Source organism: Macaca nemestrina, chromosome 7 (assembly GCF_043159975.1).
Source record: "Macaca nemestrina isolate mMacNem1 chromosome 7, mMacNem.hap1, whole genome shotgun sequence".
Classification (NCBI taxonomy): Eukaryota; Metazoa; Chordata; class Mammalia; order Primates; family Cercopithecidae; genus Macaca; species Macaca nemestrina.
In genome coordinates, this window is record NC_092131.1 from 127989904 (window position 1) to 128004083 (window position 14180).

Sequence of the window (14180 nt, forward strand, 5' to 3'; positions counted from 1 at the left end):
CTCTCAAGAACTTCCCATGGCTCCCCATTCACTGTAGAAGTCAGACCCCATTCCTCTGCCTGGCACTCAAGACCCTTCATATAACTGTCTCCTTCATATATCAAGCTAATTCCTGCCACTCTGGGCAGGTGCAGGGAGCAGAGGGCACCTCCCCTGATCAGACCTACCCAGGCTCTCCCAGGGCCGAGCTGCCCTTCCCTCCAGAGGGAAGATGAGGAACTTCCAGGGCTGGGCCCGGGACTTGCTCCCTTTCATTCCTTTCCTAGACTCTGGATCCTGGAAACCTGCCCTGGAGAGAAGGAGTTTGACAGTCCAGAAGCAAAGAGACCAGAGGAGTCCACGGCACCCAGAGACCCCTACCCTGACAGCTGGGCCTGAAGGAGCTGAAGACAGGAGACAAAGACAGAGCTCAGAAAGGAAGTGCTCCTGGATAATGGGAGAGTGGCCTGGGAACACAGAGCTGGGCATCCCAGAACCCAGAGCCACGTGCAGCCACGCAGGCCTCATGTTGCCTGTGTACCCCACCCCCACAACAATGTTTTCCACAAAGGGGAATCTCATCCCCAGCCAGGACCTGCCCTGGAGTCAGCATGTGCCACCCCTCCACGTGAGTCACCCGCCAGCACCCACTCCTGCTTCTCCTCCTTCCTGCTCTATACCAAAACCACAGAGCACCTTGGGCTTTCACAGAGCAGCAGGAGTGAGCGCTCAGGCTGTCCTCAGCCTAAGGTACAGCAAGGGCATCCAACCCTGCAGAAGCAGGGCCATAGGGAGGCTCCCAAGAGGTGACCCAAGATGTGCCCTCAGAAAGCTACAACAAATCCAGACTGCACCTGGGCTGGGGGCCAAAATGCCCTGGGCCTGGGGATGCCCAAGAGGGTCTCCTTGCCCCCACCATAATCACCCACATCATTCTACTTCCTCCTAACCCCCGACTTCCTCCCAGTCCCCGCAGGTGCTCCTTGGGCAACACTTCCCACAAAAAGGGTCAGAGAGACACAGAGTTCTGAAAATGTCAGACAAGTCCCTGGATCCAGCTATGCCTGAAGCAAGCTACAGACCTAGACTGCCCAGATATTTGAGCCTACCATTTTTTTCCTTAAACCAGTTTGAGCTAAGTTTCTATTGTCTGCAACTGAAGGAGTCCTTGAATCTACATGCATTCTTATCTTTAGTAATTCATTTCTCTACTTACGGAGCTCCTGGTAGGGAAGTACTAGGGGCAGAGATGACTAAGATACGCTTCTGTCCTCAAGGAGCAGATTCTAATAGGGAAGAGGGACGCGTGGGTAGATCACTGCAGTTCGGTATAGTATACTATTTATGATATAGTCAGGGTGACTTGGAGGCACCTCAAAGGCATAACCCAAAAGGTGATCCCTGAAAAGTCATGAGCAGTTCCCCAGGTAGCCACACTGGGAAAGGTAGCCCTTTCCTGAACTCCAAAGACCCATCCTCCTGACACTGCCTGTCTGCCTCTCAGCCAGATCTCCTTGGAATTCTAGAAAATGAGCCCAAAGTTTGGGGTTCTGGTCCCAGCTCTGACACTTTGTTATGCAATCTTAACTAGGCGACTTCTCTTCTCTGAGCTCAGTGTTCCCACCTATAAAAGAAAAGCTTTGTGGATTCTGGTGGAACTTTATCAGTATTTGATGCTTTCAGGGACTATATCCTTAAGGTTTAGCCAATTCACAGCCACGCAGTTCACACTTAAAATGCACAAAGTGACTGTGGCAGAAATTGCTAGTTGTTGTCCACTTGCACCCATTTTCTCCCTTTTATTTTTAAGAGACAGGGTCCCGCTCTGTCACCCAGGCTAGAGTGGTACCATCATAGTTCAGTGGTGCAATCAGAACCCACTGCACCCTTGAACTCCCGGGCTCAAGTGATCCTCCTGCCTCAGCCTCCCAAGCAGCAGGGACTACAGGTGCTGCCACCACACCCAGCTCTCCCCGTCTTCCATAGCATTTTTAGTTAGGCACAGGGCCACTCAGCTAACGACTGCAGATCCCAGCCTTACTTGCAGCTGAGTGTGGCCATGTAATGTGTACACTGGTGTGTACAACTTCTGGATCATGCCCTTAAAGAGAGAAGCACGCCCTCCCCTCCCTTTCCCCTCCCCCTTCCCACTGGCTGGAACACAGATGTGGTGTGTGTGGATCGTACTGCCAAAGGCAACACCCTGAGGACAGCAGAGCAGCAGGCAGAAGAACCCTGAGGGACTGTAGTATCAGCCCTGGATATACCCATATGGTCACATGGGTGAGAAATAAACATCTCTTCTAGCATAAGTCACTGCTATTTTGAGTCTTTCTTATAGCATCTGAACTAACTAAGGAGCCATCCCACCCTTACTTTCTCCTTCTCTTCCCCCTCTCCCTACCCCATGAGCACTGCCACTGCTCAGAGCCACAAAAGGAAACCACATCTAAAATAGGTATCTCAAAACACAAACAGGAGACTATCTCATCAGAGTCACTGAGTGATGCATGAGCCCAGCTTTGGACAAATGTCAAGGGTAGAAGTGACCAGGCTTGGGGACTATTTGTATTGAGGGAGGGGCTGGAGGTGTGAAGGGGGCACTGAAGGCTTAAGCAATGGGCAAACATGGACACCCATAACAAGATGGGGAGACGTGGAAATGAAGCATGTGGAGGGGGAAGATCAGCTCCTACTGAGCTCGAGCTATGGATCATCCACACCAAAATGTCCTACGGACTCCCAGACACACCCAGCTGCAGCTCAGAACAGAGGGACAGGGCAGTCATTCATGCAATGGTGGTGACAGAGCCAAAGGTGGGGTCACTGAGGAGATGATGCCATGAGAACAAATTCTGGGGAAACTGCAGAAATTAATGGTCAAGTATCAGAACAGGGCATCTTTCTCTGCCCCCCCGCCTCCCCGCATACACACAATCTGTTTGCCCTCCCCTGTGATGGGTACCCATGGCCTCCATGGGCTATCCACTTGCTTTTGGACAGAGTTCATCGATGAGAAGCTCTACCTTACACTGAGCCCAAATTTATCTGCCAATACAGCCCACAACAGTCCTCATCTGACCCCTTGGACCACACAGAACAAGTCTGCCCCCTTCCTTATCACAGCCCTGCATGTATTTGATCTTCCTCGACGAAGTCACCATTGAGCAGCCATGTCACACTATTCACCAAAACAACCCAAAATAACAGACTATCAAATCTGCAGCCAACCATGAGAAGTCACTCACACTCACTGCTGCTAATCCACACCTCTGCCAACCTCTTCTGATGGAGTTGAGAATGGGGTGGAGCTTTATATGATATTTCATTTGTTACTATTCCATTTCACCCAGTTAAACTGAGTCCATTCCTCCAACTGCCACAACATCTTTTTCACTGTCGTAAAATATGTGTAACATGAAGTTGGCCATTTTATCCAGGTTTAAGTGTGTAAGTCGGCAGCATTAACTATATTTACAATGCTGTGTAGCCCTGTCGTGATCTTTTGAAGTACTCTTTTGACCATTCCTGGTGCATAGACAATGCTCGATAATTTGTTGGTGGATTAAAAAAAGAATGAATGAATATCATCTGAAAAGGTTACTCTCCTCTCTCTGTTTGTGTTTGGGTGTCATCAAGGTCCTCAGAGAGAGGACAGGAATAGGAAACCCCACAGCATCATCTGTCCCTGGATCAATGTCCACCCACCATTCAGTACACTGGGGTGAGGAGTGTGCCTACCTGTGCTGCTACCCAGCTCCCATCTACCCATCTCATCCCCAGGGCTGTCATGAGAAGCTTCACTGCGGCCAGGTGCGGTGGCTCACGCCTGTAATCCCAGCACTTTGGGAGGCCGAGACAGGCGGATAACGAGGTCAACAGATCGAGACCACCCTGGCTAACACGGTGAAACCTCGTCTCTACTAAAAATACAAAAAAATTAGCCAGGTGTGGTGGCAGGCACCTGTAGTTCCAGCTATTCGGGAGGCGGAGGCAGGAGAATGGCGTGAACCCGGGAGGCGGAGGTTGCAGTGAGCCGAGATCGCGCCACTGCACTCCAGCCTGGACGACAGAGCGAGACTCCGTCTCAAAAAAAAAATAAAATGAAATAAAAGAGAGAAGCTTTACTGCTTCTGGCTGGGGACCAATAAAATGGAGAAGAAAAAGAAAAGAAGTGCATTTGCAAAACCCCAGTGAAGCCATGCAAGTGCCTACTAGTGGGCTCTTCTTCAAGTGCTTACTTGCTCATTGGTTCCAGAAGAGGAGATGCCCACAGCATATTCTGGGAAGATGGGACTCCAGGAGAGGCTAAGACTCAGGAGAGAAAGCAAGGGAGGTAGTGAGGGAGGTAGATGAGGACTCTGGATTGAATCTGTGTACAGCAGGAAACTGTGGAATACTGCGACCCACATCTCCAACCCTCTTCTACCCTAGACTGGCCTGAAATATCCCTGACAGCTTCTCAAAGATACTATCTCCAAGTTCACCCTATACCAGGACAAGCAATCCCAGGGGCAAGACAAATCCAATTAAAACAGATGAGCACCTCCCCACTTGGCCTAAACCTCAATTCCTTCTTAGCATCTTCTGCTCCTTGTTTCCTTGACAAAGAGGCAAATTCAAGGCTGAACAGATTATCTCTGTCTCTGGTAGCTAGTCTTAACAGTTATTTTGCTCCATGTCCTTTATTCTACAGTGCCCTTCTCTTGGTCTATGCTGGCCCCTTCTGGTAGGAAGGCTCCACACTCCTGCAGGGAGCCCAGTCCATGCTGTACTAGTGAAGCTGTCCTCCCAGCTAAGGGCCTGGGCATGTTACAAGACCTGGCTCATTGGAGAAACCCTGCTCTGCCCCTACTCAGTGATTAGTTCGAGAATGAGCTGTAAGCCAAGCCACACCCAGTCAGAGACTTCCCCAGAGCCTTGCTGCAGCAGCCATCAAAAAAGTCTCTTTCTTGCTGAGATTGCTAAGAAGGATATGGTCTGGGACTGTTAGCAATAAATCTATCTGCTACCAACAATCTAAAGAATTGATCCAAACAAATGAACAGAGGCAGAGATGGAAGCTAGAAGGATACAGAGCCCTAAAACCATCATTTAAGCCCTGAAGCAAGCTGCACACATAGACTGCCTAGGTACCTGAACCAGTCTTTTTTTTTTTTTTTCTTAAATGTGCTTGAGCTAGTTTTCTATTATCTGTAACTGAAGGACTCCTCAAATATGTCTGATATATCTTCGCTATCTCCATTTCTCTCCACCCTTGCTTCTCTTCCTGGTCTTCTAAGTCACCATCATCTCTTGCCTGGATAACTATAAAAGCCTCTTCACCAGTCTGTTTACCTTTTCTAGTTCCCCCACCCAATTCTGTTCTCCAATCTATACTCTATACAACAGCCAGAATAATTGCTATTAATATAAAAACATAAGTCATATTATGTCAGTGCCTTCAATAGTTAATCCTAGGGCTGTTCACTTTCCTTGTGATAAGATCTCAGCTCCTCCATAGCCTACAGAGCCCCATCTGCCCTGGCCCTGCCCACCTACCCAGCCTCATCTCTTCCTACTTGCTCCTCGGCACAGTGGGCTGCTTCCAGTTTCTACAACATAGGACTCCCTTTCCTACCTCACAGAGTTGCTGCAAACACAGTTCCTTCTTCCTAGATGACGTGGGTGCTATGATTTGAATGTCTCCTTTAAAACTCATGTTGAAATTTAATTGCCACTGTAACAGTATTAAGAGGTGGGGCCTGTAAGAAGTGAAGAGATTAATGCTGTTATCACAGGAAAAGTGGATTCCTGATAAAAGAATAAGTGCTGCCCCCATACTGTCCTGCACGCTCACATACCCTTCCACAATAGGATAAGGCAGCAAGAAGGCCCTCACCAGATGCTAGCACCATGCCCTTGGACTTCCCAGTCTCCAGAACTACAGGTCAAATAAACTTTTTTTCTTTATGTGTTACTCAGGCTGTGGTATTCTGTTATAGCAGTAAAACATGGACTAAGATAAAAGGTAACACCTCCATATTCTAAGGGTCACCTTGACAGAAAAGCCAGGTAAGAGATCTGCCACTCTAAGGAGGCTGTTACTCATTGCACCCAGTCTGTTTTCTTCATGATATACGGGAACCTCCTTAAGAAGGAACCACATCTGCTTTATTTAACTATTGCATCCTTAATTCTAGCAACGGCTTGGCATATAATGGGTTCTCAATGCACTATTCAATGAGTGAATGAATGAATGCATGTGTGTTTAGACAGAGAGATGGATGGATATATGGATGGATGGACGTTTGTATATGGGGAAAGGATTTGGATGCCTGAGAGCGAATGCAACTCTGACATGTGGAATAAGGGTGAGAGTTTGCTACTGTTTTCTACTTGATACACTTCTCTGTTCTTAACTATGGACATGTAAATTCTTGTGGAAATTAACAAAAGAAAAAAGGAAAACAGCAACAAGAGAGATATACTGGACTTTAGACCAGGCTCTATCACTCACTTGCCAGGCTCCCTAGGGCAAACTCTCTTGCCTTTCTGGGTCTTCATCTCATCAACCATCAAAGGGCCCTGACCACCATCCCATGCTGTGACCATATCACATGTTGGGCTGGTGTGATTGCAAGAAGCTTCATGGAAGAAGTTAGCACTAGTGTTTAAGAAGATGACTTTAGAGTTGGAGAGACAGGTTCAAATCCAGACTCTGTCACTTCCTAGTAATGAAACTTTATGAAAATATCCTCTCTGAGCCTCATTTTGCTCATCTGTAAAATGCAGATTATAAACCTTACCCTCATAGGATGATTATAGGACTCAATGAGTAAAATTATCAAAACTGACTTAGTTAATACTAGGTGCTCTATAAATGGGCAGCAGCCTCAGAAAAGAGATGGGAGGGTCCCTAGAGTTCCCTGGCAACAGCCTCCCTGTTTGCCTTCCTTTTTCCTGATAATCTGAGTCAGTTTGGGCTTTTTGTGTTCAAGGATGTCCACTGGGCACCACTCCCCAGTCAAGTGATCCCATCCAAGAGCAGGAATCAGTTCTTCCTCTCCAAGTGATTTCTGTGTGAGTCAGGACAGTAGTATGTCATCAGGGCTGGCAAGCAAAGCAGGGCTACGGTCTCCCTGGAACCAGAAGCATGTGCAGGGGCTGCAAAACTGACCTATACATGCATGTGGAAACATGTACACACACACACACACACACACACACACACTGTAGGCACAGAGCCCTGAAAAAAGTGATAGCTACATTGCGCCCAGAGGAGGTCCAGTCAAAAGAAGGGATGGCAACAAGGGGAATAGGGAGAGGAAGGAAAGGGATGAGCGCACACGAGACCACATCAGAGGACAGATCTTGGGTCAGACACTAGCAGGCCCAGAGCACATACATCTGTATTCACTCAATATCTGCTGAGTCCTGCTAGGTGCCCACCTAAACATATCCAGAAATCCTGTCCTTTCCCGAAATCTTTCCAGACTGCACTCACGGAAGGGAGCATTTTCTCCAGATGTGATCTGCCTAAATGCCTCCTTGCCTCCAAATTCCTTTGGTTTCTACCCTGAAAGAGGCTCAGTCAAGCAGAACAACTCTGCCAGCCCCTCTCCATCTAAGCGCCAGACCCCTCTGGGAGTGTAGCAGTCTCCACCAGTCCTCAGAACTAGAAGGCCTCTTATGGTACACCTGGTCCAGTGCCTAGCTCCAGGCCCATTGTACAGATGGAAATCTGAACCCAGAGAGTGGTGGCTGGCTGCCCAAGGACCCACACTCAATCATCAGCCACCAGCAGAGGTGACTAAGAGCCAGCTGACCCTCCTCTCTTCCTCACTTGTTGAATGGAATCATCAGGCTGCCTTGCCTGCCCAGGGAACAGCATGAGCTCAGAAGCAGGCAGCCTTGGGTTTAAATCCTGACACTGATGCCTTGCTGAATACATGACCAAGTTTAAATGACTTAACCTATTTGAGACCCAATTCCAAATCTCTAAAATGGGGGTAACAATCCCTACCCCACAGGGTTGCTGTGAGAATAAAATAAGACAATAGAGAGAGAGAACTTAGGAAAGTGCCCAGTAACAAAACTGCAGTAATAGTTATTATTATTGCTCTTATTATTGCCGCAAGCATGGAGACAAGGTCTCCTAGATGAGGCCTCTGCACTGAGCGAACACTTTGCCCCTACCCCACTCTCCCTGGCCAAGACCTCCTCTGTCAGGCCACACATCTGGGTCTCTGGGACCTTACTCCTTCTGTGTCCCCACTTTTCACCTACAGCCCCACCACTGCCCCAGCTCCAAAGTAGCAAATGCACAACTTGACTCCATCTCTGGCTCTGACTCATTCTAGTAGTTCTCGGCCCCTTCCTCTTCGCAGATGCCTAGTCACAGCTCCAAGTACCATGGGCTCCTACCCTTCTGCTGCCATATCCCCTAGCACAGAGCATTCTCACAAGGACACATTCCAATGTCTCCCACAAGGGAGCCCCAGTTCCTAGGAGCCTGTATTGCCTCTAGGGTAACCTGGGACCCCTGCCTCCCAGAGACAGTATCTCTCCCTGCTCCAAGGCTCCCAGCAAGAAATGCTTCTCACTCCACTTCCTGCAGATTATGCTCCCTATGCCTAGCGAAGGTCAAATTTCCAATGGCATAAGGTATGTGGAGCAGGCATTCATTCTCTGGACCACAAAGAGAAAGAAAGGAAGAAAGGATACAGCTGGCTGGGAGCACTGGTCAGAACTGGAGGGTGGAGGAGGGACTCCTGGAAGCCCTGGTCAGAACTGGAGGGTGGAGGAGGGACTCCTGGAAGCCCCAGCATGATGAAGGCCAGGGCTCTGGAAGAGAAGAACTCTCAGCAAAAGCCCTGACTATGCTGTGAAGGCCACTAGTCGCTGGGTCGCCCAGGTCAGGCATGCCTTTTCTCTGGCTCCCCAGATGAGTCTTCCCTGGCTTACTACGGAGACCCTTGGCACATCTTGCCAGGCTCCAGAAAGAGAGGTAAAACCTGTGCCTACCTCCAGAGCAGCAGAAAAAGCTAGTTCTAGAAGGAGACAACAGCCCAGCTCCACCATTTGCCAGCTGTGTGTCTTTGGGCATGTGACTTGCCCTTTCTGGGCCTCAGTTTCCCCAACTGTACAACGGTGTTAATGATACCCTACCTCATAGGATTACTATAAGGATTACATGAGATAATATCTATTTAGCTTCCAGCACAACCCTACCCACTCCCAAACCTGAAAACCCAATGCTCCTATCTGGCACACTGCAGGGGCGGCAAAACTGGGGGTGGCAGGCAAGGGTTGCATAACTGTACATGTGGCCCCCTTCCAGGTGTGGGGTCCATTCTGAGCCAACAAGATCAAAGGCAATTTCTCAAAAATCACGTGGACCTCACCCTTCTCCCCATCCCCCAGTCCCTGGGTGTGCCCTCCCTCTTTTGCTGGTGGACTTCCCTACTACTCCTGCCCTGGGGATGTGGGAAAAGGACAATGAGAAGTCGACACCCACTCAGAGGATAAGCTTACATCATCCTCCTTGCCATTTTTCCTCTTTCCCTGACCCTATGACTCAGATCCACAGCTTAACAACCCCCATGTGGTCATAATATCAGAGGCTGGTTGGATTTGGTCATTTTTCTGCACAGACCCCCAAACCCCATATGTGCAGCCACGTACCACCCAGCCACTTGTTCTACAACACTTTCTAGGAGTCTCTTTAGGTGCTGTGGAATTCCAACTCGTGGCTCTCTCATCACACTGCATCTCTGACTCCAAACAGCATTGTCAGGCTCCGTGTCAAACTCAAATCCTACTCCAAGGAATGAAGATGTACTCCCTCAGGGAAGGCCAAAGTTTAAGGATGGAGGAATTCCCACAGGAAGGTTCAGAAGTCAACCTAATAAGGACACAGACACCCCAGAGGACTACTTTGAAAGGACCACACTTCTATAACTGTCCTTTGCATAAATATTAAAGCACCCAACCCAGCCGTCAGGTATGTGAACATGAGACATTCAGCCAGCCTACCATCGGGTAGGAAAATGTACTCACCCAAAATACTCCCATGAAATGAGCCACTTCATACCCTACAGCCCCATAGCCCTCCACCCCGCCCTGCACTCAGATCAGCCCAACCCATCGGACAAGTTTAGACTTTCAGTTCAAGTTTAAACTTCAATTCCCCTCAGCCTCAAGCTGTCCCACCTATTTGCAGGCCCCCACACTACAAGGAAGGCAGCACAGCATCAGATTTCCTAGGGACTTCTGGGAGGCCAGAGGGAACTAGAGGAGGCCACACTAAATAAAGAACTCCCTTAAAGACAAAGCAACTTCATTACTTTCTAATATAGAAACTAACTGCTAAAGACATGCTTATAAGACAAGGACCCGGGGCTTTAATGAAGAGATGAGACTCATTTACAATTATCCACATCCAATTTGAAGGTAAATCGTTTTTCTAAATTAAGACAAATAACAGCCCCCCCACCCCGCCACACACATACACATACACACACACACACACACACAATCCTTTTTGCTTTACTATTTGCTTAATGTTTTCCCTCAGTGATAGATCCCATATCTGAGTCATTCATCACGCTTTTCTCATTAGGGCAGGTTTGGCTTAGAAATAAATCCCCTGCCTTAGGCTGCCAAACCTGCCAATTCGCTAGCTAAACGGTCGCAGGGAGGGCCCTGGGCGCTGGGATTCAATCCCCTCCCTTCTAGTGTGCCCCCACTCGGGGTCCCCACCTCCCTCCACAGTCGCCCGCATCTCCTCTCCATCCCACCTCACCCCCCACCTCCCTGAGGCTTCCCAAGCCCAAACTGCCCATCCCAGTTGCCTCCCCACCCCCAACACCTACTCACCCCGTGGCCCCTGCCAGCCATCTCTACCTGTCCTTCCCGGAATCTAACCCCTCATGCTGCCCACGGCTGCCTGTAGACGTGCACCAGTCGCCCACACCTTCGCCCTGCTGGGCCCCGCAGAGTGGACCCGCCTAACCACTCGCCCTCCCTCCCCGCCGCTCCCCTCCCGGAGCTGGGCGTTTTCCTCCGCAGGACCCGAGAGACCCCGCTAACCTCCGAGCCGCGGCCGGCGGCTTCGTTAAGCTTCAACACGGGACAGATCTGCCCCAATGCCCGCTCCAGACCCGGGGCCTCCAAAAGCGCGTTCACCCACCCGGCCCGGTCCGCAGCTTCCGGGGTCGGCAGGTCCGACGGCGCCCGGGCCCCTCTCTGGCCGAGGGAAGTGGGGCGGGATAGGATCCGGGCGCCCCCAGCTCTCCGCGGGCCCCACAGCCCAGGGCAGGAGCGGCGCCCGCGGTTCCCGGGGCTCCTGTGCGCGGGGGACCGCCCGGACCCGGGGGAGGGCAGGTGAGCGGGAGCCCGGAGGGAAGGCACCCCCGCTCAGCTTCTGCAGCCCGGCGCGGGAACTTGCGGACCTCCGCAGGCTCTGGGCCCGGCCCGCAGCAGACAAAGGCCGCCCCACCCCACGCCGCCCGCGCCACGCCAGCACTCACCGCGCCGCGCCGACTCTGGGACTTGGGGACGCGGCCCAGCCTAGCTCAGTCGCCGCCGCAGCAGCGAGGCCCGGCCCGAATAGGGGCCGGGGGCGGCCCGGGGAGTCCGAGGGGCGGGGCGGGCCGGGCGGGAGAATCCGCCTGGGGCCCGGAAAGGCGGCTCCGGTGCGTCCCTGAGGCCGGATTGGCCCCGCGGCGGCTGCTGCGGACCGAGGCCTGAGCCAGCCCGCTGGGCAGAGCACACTGCCTGGCCCCCGCCCCCGCCCCCGCCCCGCCCCGCCCCGCCCCGCCCCCAGTCCTGACCCTGGCGGGGAAAACCCTCGGCTCCGGGAGCAGAGCGCTGCCCATCCCCCACCCCGTTCCCACACTTCCAAGAGCTGAATCTTCCTTTCTGCGAGAGGGGACAGGTGACTGACTGGTCATCGACTGGCGGCGGAACAGCGCTGGAATCCTGCTGTCCGACCCCAGTCCTGGGTTCTTCCTCCACACCATGCTGGCACCACAGCCCAGAAAGGGTTAACTCGACTGCGAGGAATTAAGAGCTGCAGGGAGCTCTCTATAAATACAGTGTCGTGGGCGCCTGAGCCAACCGCAGGACAATTTCCACTGAGCTGGTTTTCCTCTTTTCCTTCCACCCACGGCCATCCGACGAGCCCTGCCCCCAGCCCCACCCCAGACTGCTGGCCGGACTTGGCTCCAACAGGCCTGACACCTAGTGGCCTTGGGCTCTGTCCTTACAGGGCCCCGCTCCAGCTTAGGAGGAGATGGGGGTCGGGCCTGTCTAGATTTTGCCGTGGTGCAGCCGATCCCTGCACCTGTTCTTGGATCTGTTCTTCCTCACAGGGACAGTGACAGCTAAAACGTAGGGAGGCTTTTGTGGGCCAGAGTTAGGTTAGGAGCTTTCCATGCTGGGCCTCTTTAATTTTCCGGACAGCCCCACCGGGTAGATAGTATTCCCATTTCACAGATGAGAAAACCAAGGCTCAGAGGGATGAAGGGACTCCAACCTTGTACTGCTGCCAGACTCACCACCAGTGCCAGTGGCAGTACTGGGCAGGGCTTGAGAAATGAGTATGAAAACATGTGTGTCTCTCTGCATGTGTTGCCACTGTTGTAAGCTCTTTACCATTTTATCTCATTTAATCTTCACAACAACTCATTGAGGTGAATACCATTATTATCCTCTTTTTTGCAGATCAGAAATAGGGAAATTAAGATACAAAGAGATTAAGTAATTTGGGGACACATAGCTATGAAGGAAGAAACCAGGATTTGCCCTCTGAATTTAAGTGTGCATATGGTATATGGGTAGGGGTGGTGGTGCATGGGTGTGTGTATTTGTGGGGGTTTTTTGTCTTTTTTTTTTTTTTTTTTTGAGACAGAGTCTGACTCTGGAGTGCAGTGGCGCCATCTCGGCTCACTGTAACCTCCGCCTCCCGAGTTCAAGCGATTCCCCTGCCTCAGCCTCCTGAGTAGCTAGGATTACAGGTGCGCACCACCACATCCAGCTAATTTTTGTATTTTTAGCAGAGACAGGGTTTCACCATTTTGGCCAGGATGGTCTCGATCTTCTGACCTCGTGATCCGCCCACCTTGGCCTCCCAAAGTGTCAGGATTACAGGCATGAGCCACCACGCCCAGCCAGGTGTGTATATTTGTGAACACATTCAAGCAACTCTGTATTTGAGTCTTCGTGCGTATGTGTTTTTGAATCACACAGCAGCTGTGTCTGTGTAACTGCCGACTGCTCCTAGGGATGGCAGCAGAGAGGCCCAGCTGTCTTGTCCCTGACGACCTCCAGGAACTCTGGAGAAATCCACGCTGCTCCCCGCTGCCCTGCCAGGTCCTATCCAGCCTCGTCCAGCCTGGGTCTGGCCTTACAGGTCTCAGGATGAGTAGCCTCCACTTGACCCAGCAACCTAGGAAAGAAGCATCACATGGAGAGGTGTGCCCGGGCTGAGGGAGCCAGGAGCCCTGCTGGAGGACCCCGGAGGTGGCGTTGAACAGATCTAGAGAAACTTACTTTCCTTCCCTTCACAAAGAGTCAGTCCTGTGCCTTGTGCCCTGCAGTGGTGACACTGGACCTGTCCTAGGGGATTTATAATCTGGCATGACTCAGCCATGGTGAACAGTGAAAGAACATCACAGAGCAGTTTATAGTGTGTCTATGGGGGGAGATTTTAAAATAATCATTCAAGGGCAGAGGTCAGGAGGGAAGGAAAGGTGTATTGGCTCTCATCCCTGGAAGCAGCAGATTGAGAGGGCTCTGATCCCCTAGGAAGGGGAAACAGCTTGGGCAGGGCACAGATAGCATGTGTGTAGGACCAGCTCATCTGAGACTCAGACACTTGGATCTGGACACAGATAGCTAGAATGACCATCCCATCATGCAGGGGCCTCCTTGGTTCAGAGAATGTTTGTCTGATTGTCCCTGGGAACTCAGGAATGGGGCAGCTACACAGAGATTCCCATCAGAACCAGAAAAACTCAAGATGGAAGGTTGTCTTCATGCATTCTTTCTGGACAACAGCCTTACCCCTCTCACCTCTATCCATCCCACCCCCCACCTCCCCACAACCTGCTTCCTGGGCCAGCACAGGAGTAGATGACTCAGAATGTACTATCTTCAGTTTTGCTTCAAGTTCCCCAAGGAGGTCACAAACCAATCCCAAAAGACCCAGATTGGGA

The 14180-nt window shown here is 51.3% G+C and overlaps 1 protein-coding gene across 8 annotated transcripts in view; it reads right to left on the reverse strand.

Moving 5' to 3' along the window:
- LOC105463777 (CD276 molecule) overlaps positions 1 to 12090 on the reverse strand; it is a 30987-nt gene extending 18897 nt beyond the window's left edge. Inside the window, exons 1-2 of one of the 8 annotated variants that reach the window (XM_071101062.1) lie at positions 11053 to 11452; positions 4221 to 5723 (exon numbers count right to left, since the gene is read on the reverse strand). In XM_071101062.1, the coding sequence (XP_070957163.1) occupies positions 4221 to 4391 (171 nt within the window). In that variant the 5' untranslated portion in view covers positions 4392 to 5723; positions 11053 to 11452. Of the gene's footprint in view, positions 1 to 167; positions 10452 to 10839; positions 10947 to 11052; positions 11453 to 11492; positions 11718 to 11908 lie in introns of those variants that run through there. The other 7 variants (XM_071101066.1, XM_071101064.1, XM_071101069.1 and 4 more) reach the window with 7 other exon arrangements.
- Between the last annotated feature and the right edge of the window lie 2090 nt (positions 12091 to 14180).